The 23,025-nt window shown below is 41.4% G+C and overlaps 1 protein-coding gene and 1 long non-coding RNA gene across 3 annotated transcripts in view; one reads left to right on the plus strand and one right to left on the minus strand.

Moving 5' to 3' along the window:
• The window catches only part of LOC140198855 (protein FAM3B-like), a 42,054-nt gene that overhangs the window by 3,005 nt on the left and 16,024 nt on the right, over positions 1 to 23,025 (plus strand). Inside the window, exons 2-4 of the mRNA XM_072260014.1 lie at positions 12,574 to 12,717; positions 15,991 to 16,114; positions 21,340 to 21,398. Coding sequence (XP_072116115.1) covers positions 12,574 to 12,717; positions 15,991 to 16,114; positions 21,340 to 21,398 — 327 coding nt within the window. The remainder of the gene's footprint in view (positions 1 to 12,573; positions 12,718 to 15,990; positions 16,115 to 21,339; positions 21,399 to 23,025) is intronic.
• LOC140198857 (uncharacterized) overlaps positions 17,493 to 23,025 on the minus strand; it is a 59,681-nt gene continuing 54,148 nt past the window's right edge. Inside the window, exon 4 of one of the 2 annotated variants that reach the window (XR_011886274.1) lies at positions 17,493 to 18,014. This is a non-coding gene — a long non-coding RNA (uncharacterized lncRNA). Of the gene's footprint in view, positions 18,015 to 19,640; positions 19,718 to 23,025 lie in introns of those variants that run through there. The other variant, XR_011886275.1, reaches the window with a different exon arrangement.

The raw sequence follows: 23,025 nt of genomic DNA on the forward strand, positions 1-23,025 counted from the left end.
TTGGAACTAGGAGCCTGGGCTAGGACTCCGAGCCAGAGGCTGGACGGGGACCCGGAACCTGGGTCTTGACGCGGGCTCAGTCCCCAGGTCTAGGCGAGGACAAGACGTGACTACAGGACTGGACGTGAAACTCCTGCACAGGACGAGGTTCTTGGACTAGGCTTGGACCCGACGAGGGAACTCCAGCACAGGAGGAGAACACAAAGCCATGACTTGAACAAGACGAGGTTCTCAGACTTAGCTTGGACTAGGCAAGATACTTGGACGTGGCTTGGACTCGATGAGATTCTTGGATGTGGCTTGGACTAGACGAGGGAACTCCAGCACAGGACGAGAACACAAAGCCATGACTTGAACAGGACGAAGTTCTTGGACTAAGCTTGGACAAGACGAGGTTCTAGGACTTAGCTTGGACTAGACGAGATACTTGGACGTAGCTTGGACTGGACGAGGCTCCTGGGTGTGGCTTGGACTAGACGAGAAATCTCCAGCACAGATGTGACTCTTGGACTAGGTTTGGCTCAGCTCTTGGACTCGGCTTGATTAGACACTTGGGTACAGAGCCAGGACCCTTCTTGGAGTGCAGGGCTGGGACCCTCCTAGGACGCAGGGCCGGGATGCTTTCTAGGAAGCAGGGCTGGGACCCTTTCTTGGACACAGGGCCAGGATGACTGCCGAGGGAACTGTCAGGAATTCGGATGGGGAAGGGAAGGGAACAGTTCAGCAGGGAATCCTTGGTTTGCAAAGGTATTTATGTGCTAGCCCAAAATGAGAATCAGGTGCCTCAATTAAGGCACCCAATGGGACAAGGGAAAACAGGAAAACCCGGAATAAGGATCGATGAACCGGACCGTGAACCAGAATGCGGATTTCATGGACCGGACCATGACAAAAATGTGCTGATTTTGTGTCAACATCCAACACAGTCCAGGATTACACTGCAGGCAGGCTGCAAATGTCACCACACTTCCAGTGCCAACATAGCATGACCCCAATTTACTAACTCTAACCTGTACATCCCTGGAACGTGGGGAGAAACTGGAGCATCTGGAGAAAACACACACGGTCAAGGGGAGAATGTATAAACTCCTTACAGGAGCAATGTGAATCAAACCCCGATCTTACAGCCGGTGCTGTAAAACATTGCATTAATGCCTGTGTTACAGAATGAAGTTCTGGTAAGTCTGATGCCAATGAAGTTAGGATTGAACGTAGATCATCACAATGGTGGAGAAACAGCTGTACCATTATGCCGGCCTATATATATATATATGTGTGTGTGTGTGTGTATATGTGTGTGTGTGTGTGTGTGTGTGTGTGTGTGTATGTGTGTGTGTGTGTGTGTGTGTGTGTGTGTATATATAGAGCCACACTGCTCAGCAACACTCAACAACCCCGACCCTAACCTAATCACAGAACAATTTACAATGACCAATTAACCTATCTGTACGTATTTACAGTGCCTATAAAAAGCATTCACCACCACGCGCCCCACCACCCCCCCGAAAGTTTTCATGTTTTATTGTTTTACAACATCAAATCACAGTGGATTTAATTTGGCTTTTTTAGCACTGATCAACAGTAAAAGTTTCTTTTGTGTCAAAGTGTAAACAGATGTCTCCAAAGTGATCTAAATAAATTACAAATATAATACACATAATAATTGATAACTATTCACCCCCTTTACTATGGCACACCAAATCATCATTGGTGCAGGCAGTTGGTTTTAGAAGTAACATAATTAGTTAAATAGAGATCACCTGTGTGCAGTCAAGATGTTTCAATTGATTGTGGGGAATACACTAAAACTACACCTGTATCTGGAAGGGCCAGATGCTGGTGCGTCAGTATCCTAGCATAAACAACACCATGAGGACAAAAGAACACTCCAAGCAACTCTGTGAAAAGGTTATTGAAAAGCACAAGTCAGGAGATGGACACAAGAAAATTTCCAAGTCACTGAATATCCCTTGGAGTACAGTTAAGTCAATCATCAAGAAATGGAAAGAATATGGCACAGCTGTAAATCTGCCTAGAGCAGGCTGGCCTCAAAAACAAAGTGAGTGTGCATGAAGGGAACTAGTGAGGGAGGCCACCAAGAGACCTGTGACAACTCTGGAGGAGTTTGAAGCTTCAGAGGCTGAAATGGGAGAGACTGCGCATACAGCAACTGTGGCCCAGGTGTTTCACCAGTTGCAGCTTTATGGGAGGGTGGCAAAGAGAAAGCCACTGTTGGAAAAAAATACAAATGAAATACAGATAAGAGTTTGCCAGAAGGCATGTGGGAGACTCTGAAGTCAGCTGAAAGAAGGTTCAATAGTCTGATGAAACCAAAATTGAGCTTTCTGGTCATCAGACTAAATGCTACATTTGGCATCAGCCAAATACCGCATGTCATCAAAAACATACCATCTCTACTGTGAAGCACTGTGGTGGCAGCATCATGCTGTGGGGGTGCTTCACTGCAGCAGGCCCTGGAAGGCTTGTGAAGGTAGAGGGTAAAATGAATGCAGCGAAATACAGGAAAATCCTGGAGGAAAACCTGATGCAGTCTGTGAGAGAACTGTGACTTAGGAGAAGATTTGTTTTCCGGCAGGACAATGACCCCAAGCTTAAAGCCAAAACACAGGAGTGACTTAAAATAACAAAGTTAATGTCCTGGAGTCGTTGAGTCAGAGTCCAGACCTCAATCCAACTGAGAATTTGTGGCTGGATTTTTCACTCAGTATCCCCATGCACTCTGACAGCTTGAGCTTTGTAAAGAAGAATGGGGGTAAATTGCAGTGTCCAGATGTGCAAAGCTGATAGAGCCCTGTCCACACAGACTCAAGGCTGTAATTACTGCCAAAGGTGCATCTACTAAATACTAACTTGAAGCGGGTAAAGACTTATGCTAGCAATTATTTTGTGTTTAATGATTGCAATAAATTTAGACTGCTTTGTAGAAATTTGTTTTTCACTTTGACACGAAAGTGATCAGTATTTTTGATCAGTATCAAAAAGCCAAATTGAATCCACTGTGATTCGATGTTGTAAAACAATAGAACATGAAAACTTCCAAGGAGGGTAAATACTTTCTATAGGTACTGCATGTATATATTCAGCACGGTAGCACAGTATAGGCGACACAGGTTCAGCTCCCACCACTGTCTATAAGGAGTTTGTACGTGACCCCACAGGTGTTGCAGTTTCCTCCCACTGTCTAAAGCAGTATCGGTTGGTTAAATGGCTATTGAAAATTATCCCATAATTAGACTAGGACTAAATTGGGGGAACGCTAGGTGGTGCGGCACGAAGGTTCGGAAGGGCCTATTCCATGCTATATCCCAATCAATCAATAAATAAATAAATATATATATACATACATACATAGAATAATTATGCAAAGCCACATCTCTTGATAATATATGGATGTATAAATTCAAAGGATGTGTGCTTCGCAGAATGACCCAACATTTCGTCTCCTGTTTCTAGATGCCTTTGAGGAGGCAGTGATGGATTGCTTTAGAGGGAATGGGATTATTTCCAGCCGAGCAGGCGATGGAAATATGGGGGAAATAAACAATCAGCTGTCAGGTTGGACAGCATCTATAGGAGGAAAGGACTTATCAATGTGCTGGAACAAAATCCTGCATCAGGGGATGGAAGTTCTGGTATAGATATTTTATGTTTACTATTATTACTCAGTGCAGAGAAAATTTACAAAGATGTTGCCGGGTCTGGAGGACCTGAGTTATGGGGAAAGATTGAATAGGTTAGGACTGTATTATTTACTACGTAGAAGATTGAGAGGAGATTTGATAGAGGTATACAAAATTATGAGGGGTATAGATAGGGTAAGTGCAAGCTGTCTTTTTCCATTGAGGTTGTCTGGGACTATGACCAGAGGTCATAGGTTAAGGGTGAAAGGTGAGAAGTTTAAGGGGAACATGAGGGGAAACTTCTTCACTCAGAGGTTTGTGAGAGTGTGGAATGAGCTGCCAGCATAAGTGGTACATGGGAGCTTAATTTCAATGTTCAGGAGAATTTGGATTGATACATGGATGGTAGGGATATGGAAGGCTGTGATCCCGGTGCAGGTTAATGAGAGTAGACAGTTTAAATGGTTTTGGCATGGACTAGTGGGCTGAAGGGCTTGTTTCTGTGCCGTACCTCTCTATATTGCCCAAAGACATGCCCTTCCATTGGTTAACTTTTCTTCTGTAGTGATAATTTCTTAATTTTTTTTAATTTGCGCTTTCATTTAAGTTTGGTGGTGTGGACTTCTTATCAGAATTGCATAGAGTACTGAATCCTGTTTTTGTTGATGAAATTACATCCTTAGAAGTTTTATCTGACTGTTGTGTAAGTTTTTTTTTAATGTCTGTTATTTCTCATCCCGCTTCTGTCCTGGGTAGTGTTAATTTAAGTGTATATAGTGCTTTTTAATTTTATCATTTCAGTTCTTATTTTTCTTCATAAATTTTCCAAATTGATTTCAGACCCAGAAATTTTATGCCGAAAGAATACGTTAATATGGTTATAGCAAAAGTATTTATTGCCTTATTATTATTATTTCCCTTTGGTTGGTGGATTGATGTTTTTTCTTTTATGGAAGCTGGTTTGGCGTATAGCTCTGGGGTTGTGCTCCCAATGGGTTTTTTTTCTTGTTTTTTTTTCGGTAGCAGGTTTTTTTTTGTTTTAGTTAGTAGGGGTTCTTTTTTCCTTCTTTCTTTTTTCCAAAAAAAAAAGTTTTAACATTTTGGTTTTTGTTATTACTATTGGTATACTGTTTAGCTTGGTTAATCAGTTATTTGATAGTTTAACTCTTATTGTACATATTGATATGTTGATTGGACTAATGTATTTTTGTTGATTTTCAATAATAATTAATAAAAAAGATTTAAAAATAAATTACTATTTCCCTTTCATTTTGTGTTTGCACAGTTTGTTGTCTTTTGCACGCTGGTTGCCGCCCTGTTGAGTGCAGTCTTTCATTGATTCTATTATGGTTATTGAATTTCTTGAGTATGCACACAAGAAAATGAATCTCGGGTTTGTATATGGTGACATATATGTACTTAGATAATAAATTTACTTTGAACTTCTTTTTGAACTTTGAACCTGCTTCACTGGTGCTGCAATAGCATCAGGGCAGGCATTCCCAACCTTTCTTATGCCATGGACCAATACCATCAAGCATCTGTGGACCCCAACTTTGGAACCTCTGCATTGGGGTATCCACTATGCCATCATGCTGCCCCAAATTAAGAGGAGTAGTTCTAGAGTCTTAAACTTGTACTAAGACCTTAAATCTTATAGTGTACTGTATATCAGTACCTTTAATTTAGGGAGATTATATTACACTTAGTGATCACTTTATTGGGTACCTCCTGTACCTAATAAGGTGGCCACTGAGTGTATGTTCATGGTCTTCTGCTGCTGTAGCCCATCCACTTCAAGGTTTAACATGTGCATTCAGAGAGGGTTTTCTGCACACCACTGTTGTAACATGTGGTTCTTTGAGTTATTGCCACATTCCAGTCAGCTTCAACCAGTCTGACCTCTGACCTTTCCCATTAACAAGGCATTTTCACCCACAGAACTGCTGCTCACTGGATGTTTTTCCATTTATCGCACCATTCTCTGTAAACTCTAGAGACTGTTGTGCATGAAAATCACAAGAGATCAGCAGTTTCTGAGATACTCAAATCACCCCCTCTGGCACCAACAATCATTCCACAGTCAAAGTCACTTGGATTACATTTCTTACCCAGGCTGATGTTTGTCTTCTTGAACCTCTTGACCATGTCTGCATGTTTTTATGCATTGAATTGCTGCCTTGTGATTGGCTGATTACAAGGCATACAGGTGTGCTCAATAAAGTGGTCACTGAGTATATATCAATGCAAAGACTAATTTATTTAATTAGTTTATTCTCTGAACAGTTACCTATCAATAATCATAGTCATAGTCATAGTCATACTTTATTGATCCCAGAGGAAATTGGTTTTCGTTACAGTTGCACCATAAATAATAAATAGTAATAAAACCATAAATAGTTAAATAGTAATATGTAAATTACCCCAGGAAATAGATCCAGGACCAGCCTATTGGCTCAGGGTGTCTGACCCTCCAAGGGAGGAGTTGTAAAGTTTGATGGCCACAGGCAGGAATGACTTCCGAAAGTCATTATTTTGAGTGGTGACACCCTATCCAAACCAAAGAAACACCCTATCCAAACCAAAGAATGTAGATGTTTCCAGCTAAAAAAACAAGATAACTGCAGATATTTTATTTTAACTTATTCTGAAGAGTAAATTCTTAGAGAAATAGTAATTCTACACAGGATTTCCAAGCACTTCCAATTTTTACAAGCTAGAAAGCCATACCAATGAGTTGCAGAGGAACACACCATCTGGCACGAAAAGACAGCTCGGGAAGGGATCTTACTCAGGTGGAACCTGAAGAATAGGGTTTATGTCTTCATCTCTGTGACACATCCAAACTCTACTGCCTTGTAGTGTTTATATTGCTTATAAATACAAGTGTGGGTCCTGTCATCAAAATTGGAACAGACCTGATGGACCAAATGGCCTAATTCTGACTGAACAGACTTGATGGACTGAATGGCCTAATTCTGCTCCAATGCCTTATGGCTTTGCCACTTAGTGACAACCTCATCTACATATAATGTTTCCACAACTGCATTGATCAGGTCAGATGGCTGGAGGCTTGGTTTAATATTGGCAGTGCTCTTTCTTCAGAGTAGCTTGAAGTCAAAAATGGGCTTCCTGACCCTAGACAGTATTGCTTCTCAAGAGGATGGCCAAATAGTACTACTTAAAAATGAACAATAAATTTCTCCTGCTGTGCTAAAATGCTAAGATGAAACCCAGAATTGTGAACGTATGTGATAAAACCTGAATGTAAAACCAAGGTAAATTCTGCGTGGCATTGTTGAGGTAACGTCCTGTCAGACCAACTTTATTTGTGTGCTGGCTTCCCTGGAGAATGACCTGGAGTCCTTCTGAGTCTGAAAATCAGATTCAGATTAATTTATTGTAACGTACACCAGGGAGTAGTGAAGTTGTTTGCTCGCATAATGTTTACGGAGTTAACAGTGCAATAAATTCAACACAATATGGAATGGAGAGACACTGCTGTAATTCCTGTTAACCACTTCTAAAATACCATCTTGGTGGCAATGGGCTTTGAGATAAGTTAATATTGTGTAAAATGCAATAGGAATATACATCCAGTTTTTTTTTGAGTGTGTTGGGCAGTAGCAAGTAGCAGAGAAGGTATTGTACTAATCCTAAACATGAGAAAGTCTGTAAACACTGGAAATCCAAAGCAACACGCACAAAATGCTGGAGGGACTCAGCAGATCAGGCAGCATCTATGGAAATGAATAAACAGTTGACGTTTCAGGCCCAAGGACTGAGAAGGAAGGGGAAAGACATTAAAATAAAAAGTTGGGGGGGGGGGAGCTCCAATCCGTGTTTTGTGCTTATTACTGTAATTATTACAGTATTTATTATTACCACATGTACTTTTTACTCTGAGTTTCACATAAGCAAGGAATTTCACTGCACCCTGGCAACAAACTAATCTGAATTTGACAGCTTCAACAATGCAGAACTAACAATTAACAATGAAGCACCTTGTTGAGCCACAGGAGAAAGCCAAGAATGAAATCAGACAAATGATGTGCAGAACTAGAGTGAAGGATGTTTTAAAAATAAAATTAAATAATCTTCTATCTTGTCATTCCCATCAACTTTTTTGTTTGGAGTTAAGAAAATTGTTGGAGTGCCACCTCCTGGCTAAAGTGTTCAATTGCGTCCTGGAACCTCTGAGAAATTTGAAGTAAATTACATTGCAAATATCAACAGAGTAACGGTTTACAAAATTTGTAACACATGTATGTGAAAGAAAGACCCAAGTTCTTGGTCAGGAAGTACACACATACTGTATCATGGTTCTCTAAATGTCTAAATATTGTCCACTTCATGCCTCAAATTTAGATTATGAAGACATGTAGTCCTCTTTTATTGTCATTTAGTAATGCATGCATTAAGAAATGATACAATATTTCCTCCGGTGTGATATCACAAAACACAGGACAGACCAAGACTGAAAAAACTGACAAAACCACATAATTATAACATATAGTTACAACAGTGCAACAATACCATAACTTGATGAAGAAGTCCATGAGCACAGTAAAGTCCGAAGTTTCTCAAATGTCCCACATCTCACGCAGACGGGAGAAGGAAGAAAAACTCTCCCTGCCATGCTGACCACAGTCCGACTCTGAGTCATCCGAAAACTTCAAGCTCTGATCGGCTCTCCGACACCGAGCACTGAGCGCCATCTCTGTCCGAACAATTTGACCTCCTTCTCGGTCGCCAAAAGCAGGCAAGGCCGGGGATTTTGAGGCCTACCCTCCGAAAGATTCCTGACCACACAGTAACGACAGCAGCGAACGGGCATTTCAGAAATTTCTCCAGATGTTCCTCTGTGCTTTCATGTCCATTCTCCATCAAATCAGAATTGTCACGGCCCCTATTTAACAGATACGATATCATTTTTCACCGGAGGGCTGTGCACGCGTAGGCGCGCCGCCATCTTCTCCTCCCGCCTCTATGTTCTTTAATCTATAATCTATAACTCTATGTTCTTCACATAACCTTATTCCACAAATCTACCCTTGCCCAAATTCCTTTAGACCAAAAGACCACAAGACCTTAGGAGCAGAATTACAATTCCATCATGGCTGACTTATTATCCTTCTCAACTCCATTCTCCCGCCTTTCCCCCATAACCTTAGATGCCTTTACTAATCAAGAACCTATCAACCTCCACTTTATAAATACAATATCATGGCCTCCACCACTGTCTGTGACAGTAACTTCCACACATTCACCACCCCCTGGCAAAAGAAATTCCTCTTCATCTCTGAAGGGACGTTCTTTTATTCTGAGACTGTGCCCTCTGGTTCTGGACTCATCCTCTTCACATCCACTCAATCTAGACCTTTCAATATTCAATAGGTTTCAATGAGATCCACTCCCATTCTTCTAAATTTTATTGAGTCCAGGCCCAGAAACATCAAACAGACCTCATACAATAAGCCTTTCTTTCTTGGAGTTATTCTCGTGAACTTCCTTGGGTCCCTTTCGAATGCCAGCACCTATTTTTTTAAATCAGGAGCCCAAAACTGATTCCAGTACTCCAGATGCAGTCTGACCAATGCCTTACATCCTTGCTCTTGTATTCTAGTCCTCTCAACCAACTTTTTTAGGGAATCTTGCACAAGGACTCCCAAGTCCCTTTGCATCTTTGAACTTTGAATGTTCTCACCACTTAGAAAATAGCCTATGCCCTTGTTCCTTCTACCAAAGTGCATGGCCATACAATTCCCTACACTGTATTTCACCTGCCACTTCTTTACCCATTCTACCAATCTGTTTAAGTCCTTCTGCAGATTCTCTGCTTCCTCAGCACTACCTGCCCCTCCACCTATCATTGTATCATCTGCAAATGTGGCCACAAAGCCCTCAATTCCATCATCCAAATTTGTTGACCTAGAGTACACTGTGAAAAGAGATGGCCCAATACCAACTGTTGTAGAACACAACCAGTCATCGGCAGTCAGCCAGAATAGGCACCCTTTATTCCTGTTCTTTGCCTTCTGCAAGTCAGCCAATTTTTAATCCATGATAGTATCTTTTTGGTAGTACCATGGGCTGTTACGTTGTTAAGCAGCCTCATATGTTGCACCTTATCAAGCAAACATTGACTCTTCTTTGCCTTTCTCTATCTTGTCTGTTACTTCCTCAAAGAAATCCAACAGATTCGTCAGGCAATATTTCCCCGGAAGAAAACTATGCTGACTTTGGCCAACTTTATCATGCGCCTCCAAGTACTCCTCATCCTTAATAATGGACTTCAATATCTTCCCAACCACTGATGTCAGGCTAACTGGATTATAATTTCTTTTCTTCTGCCTCCCTCCCTTCTTAAAGAATGGAATGACATTTACAATTTTCCATTCCTCCAGAACCATTCAAAAATCTTGTAATTCTTGAAAAATTATTACTAGTCCCTCCCCAAAACCTCGGGTGTGGTCCAGATGACTTATCCACCTACAGTCCTTTCAGGTTTGAAAGCTTCCCAATCTGCTAACTTCCCATTGATTTTTGCTATATTACATGCCCTCTCTTTTCCTTGTACGCTGTCTTTGACACCTTGTCAGCCACAGTTGCCTCATCCTCCCATTAGAATACTTCTTCATCTTTGGGATGTATTTGTCCTGTGCCTTCCAAATTGCTCCCAGAAACTCCAGCCATTGCTGCTCTGCCATAATCCCTGAGAGTAAGGCCTGATAACAGGCCTTGCAAATTTCAAATTCAAAATGAACAGTTGACCTGTCATCAATTGCAATTTGCAGAAAAGGATTCCAAATCTCTGTCACGCTTTGCAAGTAAAACTATCTCCAAACTTAATCTTGAAAGACCTACCTCTTATTTAGAGACTTCATGGACCCACAATCCCCAATCAATGGAAGTACCTAATCTCCATCTATCTAATAAACATCTTGCTCTATCTTGAATGATTTTTAAAAAATGAATATGAGAGGATGTTTCCTATAGTGGGAGAGTTTAAGAACAAAGGACACGTCCTCAGGCTAGAGGGGCATCCTTTTAGAATGGAGATGAAGAGGAATTTCTTTAGCCAGAGAGAGGTGAATCTGTAGAAATTGGTGCCACAGGTGGCTATGGAGGCCAAGTCATTGGGTATATTTAAGACAGAGGTTGATAGATTCTTGATTATTCAGGACATGAAGGGATATGTGGAGAAGGTAAGAGATTGGGGGTGAGAGTGAAAATGGATCAGCCATGATGAAATGGTGGAGCAGACTCGATGGGCCAAATGGCCTAACCCTGCTCCTATATCTTATGGTCTTGCGATTCAGACAAAGGACACTTTAATCTGAATTCCGTAAGACATAGGAGCAGAATTAGGCCATTCAGCCCATCGAGTCCTCTCCATTTCATCATGGCTGATCCTGGATCCCACTCAACCCTATACACATGCCTTCTTGCCATGTCCGTTTCATGGACTACAGTGGAAAACAAATTATACTGTAGATGCTGGAATCTGAAACAATAACATAAATGCTACAAGAGCTAAGGATCCGTGGAGAGGAATACTATTCAATGTTTTGGGTCATCAGAACTGCTCATGACTACAGCCCTGCAGTATTTCCTCATAACATTAATCTCTGTGTCTGAATATTATTCTGGGAGAACAGTTCCCAAGGCTGCTATATCTTTTTGCAGGTGTACTGCCTAGATCACCTAATGCAATGCAATCAATGCTTTAAGATTCAAGATACTAGATTGTTTATTTTTACTCTTCAGTACAGGAGTGTAAAGGAAGAAACTGATCTGATGCAGCATTAAAGAAAGCAATAAAAAAGAGAGAACAACAATGAATAACATGATTGAAGTGTCTTGTTACTGTCACATGCTCAAGGAGATCTGTTTTCTTTTAGTGAGAATGCTGTAATGGTCTTTTGGAGGTCACCTGATGTGATTTTCCTGCCGATGTGAGGTCATGTGATGACATGTGCCCTGTAACTATATAAGGGTCGACTCAGGTGATGCAGTGGGTTTTTAAGTTTGTAGATTTCCAGGTAGAACGCGCTGTGCCTCCATTTCTGTTGCGTTTGTTTTTGTGACACAGTTTCATTTTTAAAACGGTTGTGCGTTCTGTTGAAAGATTCCATATTATTTGGACTGGAAATTTGTGGCTGGATGTACCAATTTACTCGATTCCAACAGCTGAAGGGAGAGTGAAGAACTTATCGAAGGATCGAGAGAAGTCGGCATCGTTTGGCAGTTTAATAAAGAATCGACCTTATTGAGTCTTCGTTGGAGGAGTACCTGCATCGAGATAACTCTTGCCAGAAAGAGCAAGGAGTTCATGCAAAAAGGTGCTCTCTCTCTCTCTCTCTAAAGGAATTTAAGGGCAGTTGATTTAAACTGTTTTCTTGAATCCTGTGGACAGAACCAGCAGTAAAGGTGCATCGGTGAAGAAATCCTTCTCCAGAGAAGTCTCTCCCAATTGAATGTGTAAAACTGTTGGACTCTCGAAGTTATCGCTTTAAGAACTATATCTGACTGTATCGCTTTAAGAACTGTTTTCGCATTTAACGCTTTAAGAACCAGAGCCGAGTGGCGAGTTGGTGAACAGCTGCATATCTGTTAACTTCCGGTTAAAGTTTTCCTTTGTTTTTTTCCCTTATCGTTTATACGTGTTTAAAAAATGTTTGGTTGTTTTTATATAACCTGTCTCGATTGATATTCATTGTTGCCATTTACGTAACATTATAATGAAACGACCACCCAGATGCTTGTTTTGCTGAGATCTGATGATACTCTAAATCTTTCCCAGCGTGTGCTTAACTGATTGGAGGTAGCTCTTTCTAATTCAGTACAATATGTCTTTGTAGAAAATGTGCTTCTGTTCATATAAAGTTTGTTCTTCTGAATTTGCTGAAGGTACTTCTGTTTTTAACAGGGCTTATCAGATATACAATGCTTTTGGTGAGTCTGATTGCCGCCTGGTACCTTGGCTATGGAATAGCAGACGCTATGTTCAGTGGCTCACTACAGCGTAGCCTCACCGTGATTCAGAAGATAGGACAGAAACCCCAACATAGAGGTAAAATTAAAGCTATCGTTTAGTCCGTAGCTTTTGCAGCAGTGCACATTCCAGCTTTCTTGGCCAGCATTCAGAGAAGGCCTTTGTGGCGGGTGATTATTCATCCCAGACTACCAATGCATGCAGATGGGATAGGATCATGGATATTTCTTGCAGAAGAAGAATATGTCACGATTCTGAGATTAATCTCACTGCCCTGCTCCTGAATCATCCTCAAAACTAAATACTTCACCAATATTTTGTCTTGAAAAATATCTTCTGACCTCTGATTCATATGCTTCCTGTTGCAGTGAATTCCAGACTGCAGCCGGCTATTTGAAACTTCCTAAATCTTCTCTCCTCATTCTTATTGTAACGGGTTTAAAGGTCGCTCATTGTAGCTCAAAGGAACAGTCTTTTCCCAGTCACTATTTCCAGATGTCCATTATTATAACATTTTTACCAGAGCTCCTTGGCCTTCTGAGCCCCAGTGGGGTTTAGCAGCAGTGGAACAACACACTGGGTCCTTTAAACCTGTACCATCATGCAGTAGTCAATCAGTAACGTTGGGTGTGTAATACAGGGAATGGCTAAGTCAATTCTTGGTGCCATGTTATTTTGATCATAGAACAGTACAGCACAGCACAGGCCCTTTGACCCACAATGTTTTGCCGACCTTTTAACCTACTTCAAGATTAAAGTTACGCTTCCTTCCCACATAGCCCTTCATATTTTTTTCATCCATACGCCTAAGAGTTTTTTAAGTCCTTAACGTGCCTGCCTCTACCACTACACCAGCAGCATATTCAGCGCATACATCTCTGTGTAAAAACCTACCTCTAATATTCCCCCTATACTTTCGTCCAATCAACTTAAAATTTTCCCTCTCATATTAGCCATTGCCACCCTGGGAAAAAAGCAACTGGCTGTCCACTCTATCTATGCCTCTAATCATCTTATACATGTCTATCAAGTCACCTCTCATCTTTCTTCGTTTCAATGAGAAAAGCCCTAGCTCACTCAACCTTTCCTCAAAAGACATGCTCTCTAATCCAGGCAGCATCCTGTTATGTCTCTGCAGCCTCCCTGAAGCTGCCACATCCTTCCTATAATGAGATGACCAAAGCTGAACTCAATGCTCAAAGTGTGGTCTAAGCAGAGCTTTGTAGAGTTGCAACATTACCTCTTGAACTCAGTTCTCCAACTAATGAAGACCAACACACCATACATCTTCTTAACCACCCTTACAACTTTCACAGAAACTTTTTGGGATCTATGGATGTGGACTCCAAAATCCCTCTGTTTCTCCACACAGCTAAGAATCTTGCCTTTAACCCTGCACTTGGCCTTCAAGTTCAATAGAGATATATAGATGCCTTGAACCCCAGGATAAATGTGTTACTCAGCAAATCTTCATCAGTTTTCCATGACTCCAGATATAAAATGCACAAGCCCAGTCTATACAGTACTTGAGAGTATTAAACAGGTCTTGTAGATCAAGTCCCTCATTTCTCATGGTCCCTTTCCACTCCTTGTGATCTAGTTATTGCTAATTTGAATTTATCAATGCTTCTTTGCTTTTGCACTTTATGCTCCTTAGTTACCAGGACTAGAGGCTTGCATTAAAGAGAGAGGTTAGCCAGTCTATGGTGTTATTCCTTGGAATGTAGAAGGATGAAGGATGACCTTATAGAAATATTATACATTATGAGAAGCATAGATAAGGTGGATGGTAACTGTCTTTTCCCCAGGTAGGGGAGTCGAGAACTAAGGGGTATAGATTAAAGGTGAGAAGGGCAAGATCTAAATGGTGTCTGAAGGGCAGCAGTTTCATACAGATGGTGGTGACTATATGGAATGGGCTGCAGGAGGAAGTGGTTGAGGCAGGTACAACAGTATCATTTAAGAAGAACTTGGATAGGTACATGGAGGGGCAGGGATTGGAGCGATGCAGGCCAAATGCAGGAAATTGGCTCTAGTTGGGTGGGCAACCATGATTGGCAAGGGCTTGTTGAGCCAAGGGTCTTGTATTCATACTGTATTGCTCTTTGACTCTATAAAATACAAAGTTCTTCCAGCTTTTATTTTGGGGAGGAAGACTTTTATCTATTTTAACAGGTACTTTCTGGAAATTATCTATTGGAATCCCTGTTGCAATGGATTACAGTAAAAGTTACACCCATAAAAATACTGGTGGCTGGGCAATATGAGCCCTTCAGTAAAATTTCAAAGCTACTAACTGTATGAGCATTTGAGGTGGCACGGTAGTGTAGTGGCTAGCACAACACTTTACAGTACAGATGACCTGGGTTCAATTCCAGCCTCAGGCAGCCAGGTATAGAGCCCCATCAGCAGAACCCACACAAATACTTCAGGACTTCCTCATTCACTGGCATGGGTAGAAATTCCCAATACACTGGCACTTACGCAAGCTCTTTCTGGCAGTGTTGTTGCTAAACCCCAGGTTAAAATCTCAGCTGACAATGTATTGCACTTTTAAGGCAATAGATTATCAGGAGAGGGGTTAATCAAGATTGCATTTACACTCTTGGGAGGACGTTTCATAGAAGGTCTGGGCACTCCCTTCCAATGTGCACATCTGCTCACCAACTCCTTGCCAACTATCAAGCACCAATTTACATTAATCCCAAGTAAACTCAATTCATTCTCCTCATATTCCCATGAACTGCCCACAACTCAGCTGCACACTTGGGGCCATTTACCAGTTAACCCACCATATTCACTTTTCGTCCAGCAACAAATACAAAGACTGGTTAATTTGTCATACTGTTTGAAAACTGGTGAGTGACAACCTGAGGAAATGCAAGAACTGTGTTCTTCTCAATATTGCTGGTGTTTAGGTGGCAGGTCTAGCCCATTGAGTTATCACACGGGGGGGCTTAAGGCTCAGACAAAGTAGTCAATGATCAAACCTTTTAGGGACCAGGGATTTTGTACACCATGGTTCCCAAGGAGATGATTGATTGTGCAGCGGGAGAAAGATCTCAGAGAAAAGCGAGGGGGGACAGTCAGGATACTCTGCACCCCACAGTTCCCAAGGGAATGATTGATTGCGTATTTTCCATTAAAGGAATAACTTGGGAGGACATCATACTCGACTCGAGTGATCATAACACCCCCACTCCTATTACTGGTTATCTTTCTCTCCTGAACACGATTCTCCCTACTTGTGGACAATTTCACCAGAAAATAAAAATACTGCTACATAGAGTTCAGACTAGAAAGTATTGTGTTTGGAGGGATGTGACTCTTTATTTCCTGTTATATTCACAGCACCTTTCCCAAAACAGCATAAATGTGGCCATTGGACAGCATGTCCCTCAGGATCCTTTGCCTTCCTTGTGTTGAGTGGCAGTGAAAAGCAAAAGCCTCCAGAAATCTGCTTTGAAGATGAAGTGTAAGTAATGGTGATTTCTTTCCTCTTTTGATTGAGGTGTGCCGTGGAGAGCATTCTGATAGGCTGCATCACTGTCTGGCATGATGGGGTGGGGTGGGGTGGGGGAGATGGCTACTGAACAGGATCGAAAGAAGCTGCAGAGGATTGTAAATCTAGTCAGCTCCATCTTGGGTACTAGTCTACAAAGTACCCAGAACATCTTCAAGGAGTGGTGTCTCAAAAAGACAGTGTCCATTATTAAGGACCTCCAGCATCCAGGGCATGCCCTTTTTTCACTGTGACCATCGGGTAGGAGATACAGAAGCCTGAAGACACACACTCAACGATTCAGGAACAGCTTCTTCCCCTCTGCTATCCGATTTCTAAATGGACATTGAACCCTTGATCACCACCTCACTTTTTAATATATATTATTTCTGTTTTTGCACCATTTTTAATCTGTTCAATATGCATTTATTGTAATTGATTTACTTATTTATTATTATTATATTTCTTCTTCTTCTACATTATGTATTGCACTGAACTGCTGCTGCTAAATTAACAAATTTCACAACACATGCCGGTGATAAGAAACCTGATTCTGATTCTGATTGAGAGCAACTTGGCTTTGATTGTGTAAAATGCCATTTCAATCACTCTTCACACAGGGGTTGTGATGGTGAATGTGTGCCTACCAGCTGGAATAATGCAGTATTTATTTTTCTTATAATGTCTCAAATCCTGGTTGCTTTTGTTCTCCATACATTAAAGCTTCCCAGAAATGAGCCATAGTTAACAACATCTGAAGTCTGCTGAATATCTCTGTTCTCAATCAACCTGTTCTTGTAGGGATCAGAGGAGCAATAGGCCTTTAATCTCTATTTATTTTAGGTAAAGTAGGCCCTGCCGGCCCTTCAAGCCGAACTGCCCCAACAAACACACAGCCCTGGAACAATTTACAACGGCTAATTAACCTAACCGGTAGGTCTTTCAACTGTGGGAGAAACTGGACCACCCAGGAAAAACCCATACATTCCAGGGTGAGGACATACAAAGACTCCTTACAGCACGGCCTCCGGAATTGAAATCCGAAATCTGGAACACCACTACCTAAATAGCCGGTGAATCATTACTCATCTTATTTCCATAACCCTTAAAGTTACGACATGCACCCGGCCACACCAACTTCCTAACTGTCCAGAATATGGATAGCTGGGACGGTCCCTTTATAGATTCAGACTAATTGACAGCCAAGTTTTGGCACCCCAGGATTTCAATATTTAAAGAGCTCCTGAACTGAGGTTCGGCGGTCTTGGCCACCACTTGAGGTCTTCATTTTCACAGTGAGAAGTATTCAAACAGTTCATTTCACATATCAAAGATTTTTAAATATTAGCTTTATTTGTCACATAGACCTTGAAACATCAGAACATATAGTGAAATGCATTGTTTTAGCTTCAATGACCAACACAGTCCAAGGATGGGCTGAGGGAATCCTGCAAGTGTCTCCATGCTTCTGGCACCAACATAGCATGTCCTCAACTTACTAACCAAGACTTGGAAAGGAAGGGGTAAGATGCCAGAATACAAAGGTAGTGGAGAGGGAAAGGAGGATGAGGTAGAAGATGACAGGTGGTGAAGCCAGGTGGGTGGGTATGATTGGGCTGGTATATAAAACAACATTTGTGAGACACACATGGCAGGAATTAGTTGTCTCCAATGAAATGCTAACCACCTCCCTTGACATTTGATGTTCTAACATCAATGTTCTGAGGATAGAATGATGAAGCAAACTGGACCAGCAATATAAACATTCTGGCCTCAACAGCATGTTCAATATAACATAGATGCTGCCTGACCTGCTGATCTTCTCCAGCATTTTGTGTATGTTGCTTAATACTTTCTTTGTCCTCTTGGATTTCTGTTGGGGAGAGAGATCCAGGATTTAGTCGCAATAGATGACAAGGAAATTGCAATTTTATTTCTAAGTCATGATGATGTGTAGCTTGAAAGGGAACATGCAGATAGTGGAGTTTGCTTGAGCCCAAATCACTTGTCCTCTTTGTTAGAGTTCATGAGAGTGCCTATAAAAAGTATTCATCACCCTTGGAAGTTTTCATGTTTTATTGTTTTACAACATTGAATCACAGTGGATTTAATTTGGCTTTCTTTGACACGATTAACAGAAAAAGACTCTTTTATGTCAAAGTGAAAACAGATCTTTACAAAGTGATCTAAATTAATTACAAATATTAAACACAAAATAATTGATTGCATTGGTATTCATCCCATTCAAGTCAGTATTTAGTAGATGCACATTTGGCAGCAATTACAGCCTTGAATCTTTGTAAATAGGACTCTATCAGCTTTGCACTCTGTACATTGCAGTTGTGTCCCATTCTTCTTTACAAAACTGCCCAAGCTGTCAGATTGCATGGGGATCCTGAGTGAACAGCCCTTTTCAAGTCCAGCCACAAATTCTCAATTGGATTGAGGTCTGGACTCATGAACTCTTACAAAGAGTACTTGATGACCATGCCAGTAACTTTCCTGTAATACCATGGGCTCTTAACTTGGTAAGCAACCTCATGTGTGGCACCTTGTCAAAGGCCTTCTGATAATCCATATATACAACATTCACTGCATCCCCTTTATCTATCCTGCATATAATCTCCTCAAAGAATTCCAACAGGTTCGTCAGAAAAGATTTTCCCTTGAAGAATCCATGTTGACTTTGTCCTATCTTGTCTTGTGTCACTAAGTACTCCATCACCTCATCCTTAACAATTGACTCCAACATCTTCCTAACCACTGAGGTCAGGCTAACCTGTCTATAATTTCCTTTCTGCTGCCTTTCTCCTTTCTTAAAGAGTGGAGTGACATTTGCAAGGTCTCATGGTGACCTCCCTTATTAGTTCCCTTCTGGCACGGTCACTCTGTTTTTGAGCAGATTTACAGCTGTGCCATATTCTTTCCATTTTTTGATGAGTAACTTAATTGTACTCCAATGACTTGGAAATTTTCTTGTGTCCACCTCCTGACTTGTGCTTTTCAATAACCTTTTCAGGGAGTTGCTTGAGGTGTTCTTTTGTCTTCATGGAGTAATGTTACCCAGGATACTGACTCACCAGCAGTTGTGACCTTCCAGAAGCAGGTGTATTTTAACTATAAAAAATTGAAACACCTTGACGGCAAACAGATCTCCATTTAACTATTTATGTGATTTCTAAAACCAATTGGCTGCACCAGCGATAATTTGATGTGTCATTTTAAAGGGGGGGGGTGAATACTTTTTACAGGTATTGTGTGTTAGCTTTTATAACGAGGGGATTTGAATACAGAAGTAGAGAATCAGATTTATTACCACTGACATATATTGTGAAATATGTTGTTTTCTAGCAGCAGTACAGTGCAATACAGAAAAATCACTATAACTAATACAAATAAATAATAAATTAGTAGTGCAAATAGTGAGGTAGTGTTCATAAGCTCATGAACAATTTTGAAATTTGATGGTGGAGGAGAAGAAGCTATCTTTACCAAATCTCCTCAAACTCCTTGATTTAATTCCACCGTGCTCTGGTGAGACTGCATTTGAAGGTCTGAACAGGTCTGGTCTCCCTTCTGAAAGAGGGACGTGATCATGAAGGTTTACCAGATTAATTCCTGAGATGTAAAGTAGAAAATGCTTAAAATACACAACAGGCCAGTCAGCATTAGTGGAAAGAGAAACAAAATTAACACTTCAGCATATGATGTTTCAGTTTAAAAAATCATCTGATGAAAGGTCCTTGAACTGAACCACCATGCGTGTACCTCCCCCTCTACAGGCCGTCCTGAAGGATCGAGAACAACGTGTCCATTACAGTTTTGGAATTTCTTACATTCATTTTCCACTTACACAGCCTGACTGTTATATATCTCCAACATTTTGTTTTCATTTCAAATTTTTAAATATGCAGGGGATGAAAGTTCAAAGTAAATTTATTATCAAAGTACGTATATGTTACCATATACTAACTTGAGATTCATTTTCTTGCAGGAAAATAAAGAACTACAATACAATTTATGAAATACTATAAAGTAAAGTAAAGGCATCCATTAGTCTTGCGAGACCATGGATCTGCGCCTGGAAAGTCTTCACTCTCCAGGGCGCAGGCCTGGGCAAAGTTGTATGGAAGACCGGCAGTTGCCCATGCTGCAAGTCTCCCCTCTCTACGACACCAATGTTGTCCAAGGGAAGGGCATTAGGACCCAAACGGCTTGGCACCAGTGTCGTCGCAGAGCAATGTGTGATTAAGTGCCTTGCTGAAGGACGCAACACGTTCCCTCGGCTGGGGCTCGAACTCATGACCTTCAGGTCGCTAGTCCAATGCCTTAACCACTTGGCCATGTGCCCAGACTGAAATACTATATATACATAACAAAGACTGATAAACATCTAATGTACAGAAGAGGAGGATAAATTATGCAAATAATAAATAAATGAATAATATTGCGAACATGAATTGTGGAGCCCTTGAAAGTGAGTCTATAGATTATGGAGTCAGTTCAGTGCTGAGGTGAGTGAAGGTATCCACACTGCTTTAGGTGCCTGATGGTTATAGGATTCTAACTGTTCCAGGACCGGCTGGTAGTGCAGTGGCATCCACACCAGACTTCGAGGCAAGTGGTCCCAGGTTCAAATCCAGCCAGGTCCTTGCACGCTTTCCATCTGTGCAGGGTTAAGCATCGAGCTAGCAACTTAACCTTGTTGAGACAGAGTTCCAGAATGCCAAAGAAATAGTAAGGTTGCCACACAATGTGCTACAAGGCGCAAAAAGGAATAACATACTGTAACAGTATGTGATGTGCAACTTAGACTTCTGTATCTCCTGCCCGTACATACATGGAGGGATATGGATGATGTGCAGGTTGAAGAGATTTAGTTTGATTTGGCATCACGTTCAGCACTGACATCATTTGGCCAAAGAGCCTGTGGTACCTGCTTCAAAAGTTTGTGTCATTTTAATTCCTGGGACCACAGGGGAAGGACTAATCAGATCGCACCTATACCCTTCTGAGTTTAGAAGAATGAGAGGTGATTTCACTGAAGCATACAAAGCGTCATCATTTGAACTTTATGATAGTAGGAAAGTCATTAGCTGTAAAGGGCTTTAAGATGGTCAAAGGGTGAATTAAAAGATGTTACATAAATTCAATAATTTATTTTTAATTAATTCACTTTTGAATGTGTTCTTAACCAGACTCTTGGGTGATGAGAAGAATAATTATGGCAGGGGCATGAATATTGCCATTGTGGAAGGTGAGTTGTCATTGGGCTGAATTAAACTAAAAAATAGCAAACAACAGGAATTCTGCAGATGCTGGAAATTCAAGCAACACACATCAAAGTTGCTGGTGAACGCAGCAGGCCAAGCAGCATCAGGAGGAAGAGGTGCAGTCGACGTTTCAGGCCGAGACCCTTCGTCAGGACTAACTGAAGGAAGAGTGAGTAAGGGATTTGAAAGTTGGAGGGGGAGGGGGAGATCCAAAATGATAGGAGAAGACAGGAGGGGGAGGGATAGACCCTGTCCCATGATCCTCTCGTATCCCCTTTTGCCTATCACCTGTCCAGCTCTTGGCTCCATCCCTCCCCCTCCTGTCTTCTCCTATCATTTTGGATCTCCCCTTCCCCCTCCAACTTTCAAATCCCTTACTCACTCTTCCTTCAGTTAGTCCTGACGAAGGGTCTCGGCCTGAAACGTCGACTGCACCCCTTCCTACAGATGCTGCTTGGCCTGCTGCGTTCCCCAGCAACTTTGATGTGTGTTGCTAAAAAATAGCAATGTGATTTAGTATGTATCATAGATGTTCAAGATTGTTTATTCACAATTTAAGATTGTTTAATGTAATTTCCAGTACACAAGTGTAAAGAAGAACAAAATAATTGTTACTCTGGATCCAAAGTAACACAAAAAAAAAGCACATTAAGATAAAGAACACAAGAATAAGAATAAGAGAATTAATATAAATTCATAAAATAGCTTATATAGATAGATTAATTGTATATCCATAAAGTGAAGCTAGGCACAGGCGTGTCTATGCATAGGGTGGCTGGCAGGAAATGATAAATTAGTGGTAGTTGGGGGTGTGAAGAGTTGGATTGGTGGGCGGAGATGTTGATCAGCCTTATTGCTTGGGGAAAGTAACTGTTCTTGAGTCTGGTGGTCCTGGTGTGGATGCTACTGTGCGTAGGCTCTTCTCTGAAGGGAATGTGTCAAACAGTCTCTGAACGGGTGGTTGGGTGATGTTACTGGCCCTTTCTCAGCACCATTCTGTATTTATATCCTTAATGGCAGATAGTCTGGTGCCAGTGATGCATTAGGCAGTTTGGACTACCCTTTGTAGAGCCTTCTTGTTCACTGCAATACAGTTTCTGTACCAGGCAGTGATGTAGCATGTTAGGATGCGCTGTACTGCACATCTGTGAAATGACATGAGTATAGATGTGCACAGTCCAGCTCTCTTTAGCCTCTCCAGAAATTGGTGAGATTTCCTGATTGTGTGCAGTGTGTTCTGGGAACACGAGAGGTTGTGCAAGATGTGCAATCCCGGTTTGAAACTGCTCACAGTTTCCACTGCTCTGCCACTGATGTAAAGAAGGACGTAAGTGATGCAAATTCTCCTGAAGTCGATAACTATCTCCATTGTTCTGTTGTTATTGAGGAAGAGGTTATTTGCCTAGCACAGGGCCTCAAGCTCTTTTGCCTCCTCTGTAAACCGTCTCATCATCCTTGGTGTTGAGTCCCACCACTGTCGTGTCTTTGGCAAACTTGACAATGTCATAACTCGGGTGTTTAGTCATGTGTGGGCAGTGTCTATAGCAGTCGGCTCAGTTCACAACCCATGTTGAGGATGATAGGGAGGGAGGAGCGGTCGTTCATCTTCAC

The sequence above is a fragment of the Mobula birostris genome, chromosome 6, assembly GCF_030028105.1.
Source record: "Mobula birostris isolate sMobBir1 chromosome 6, sMobBir1.hap1, whole genome shotgun sequence".
NCBI classification, from domain to species: Eukaryota; Metazoa; Chordata; class Chondrichthyes; order Myliobatiformes; family Myliobatidae; genus Mobula; species Mobula birostris.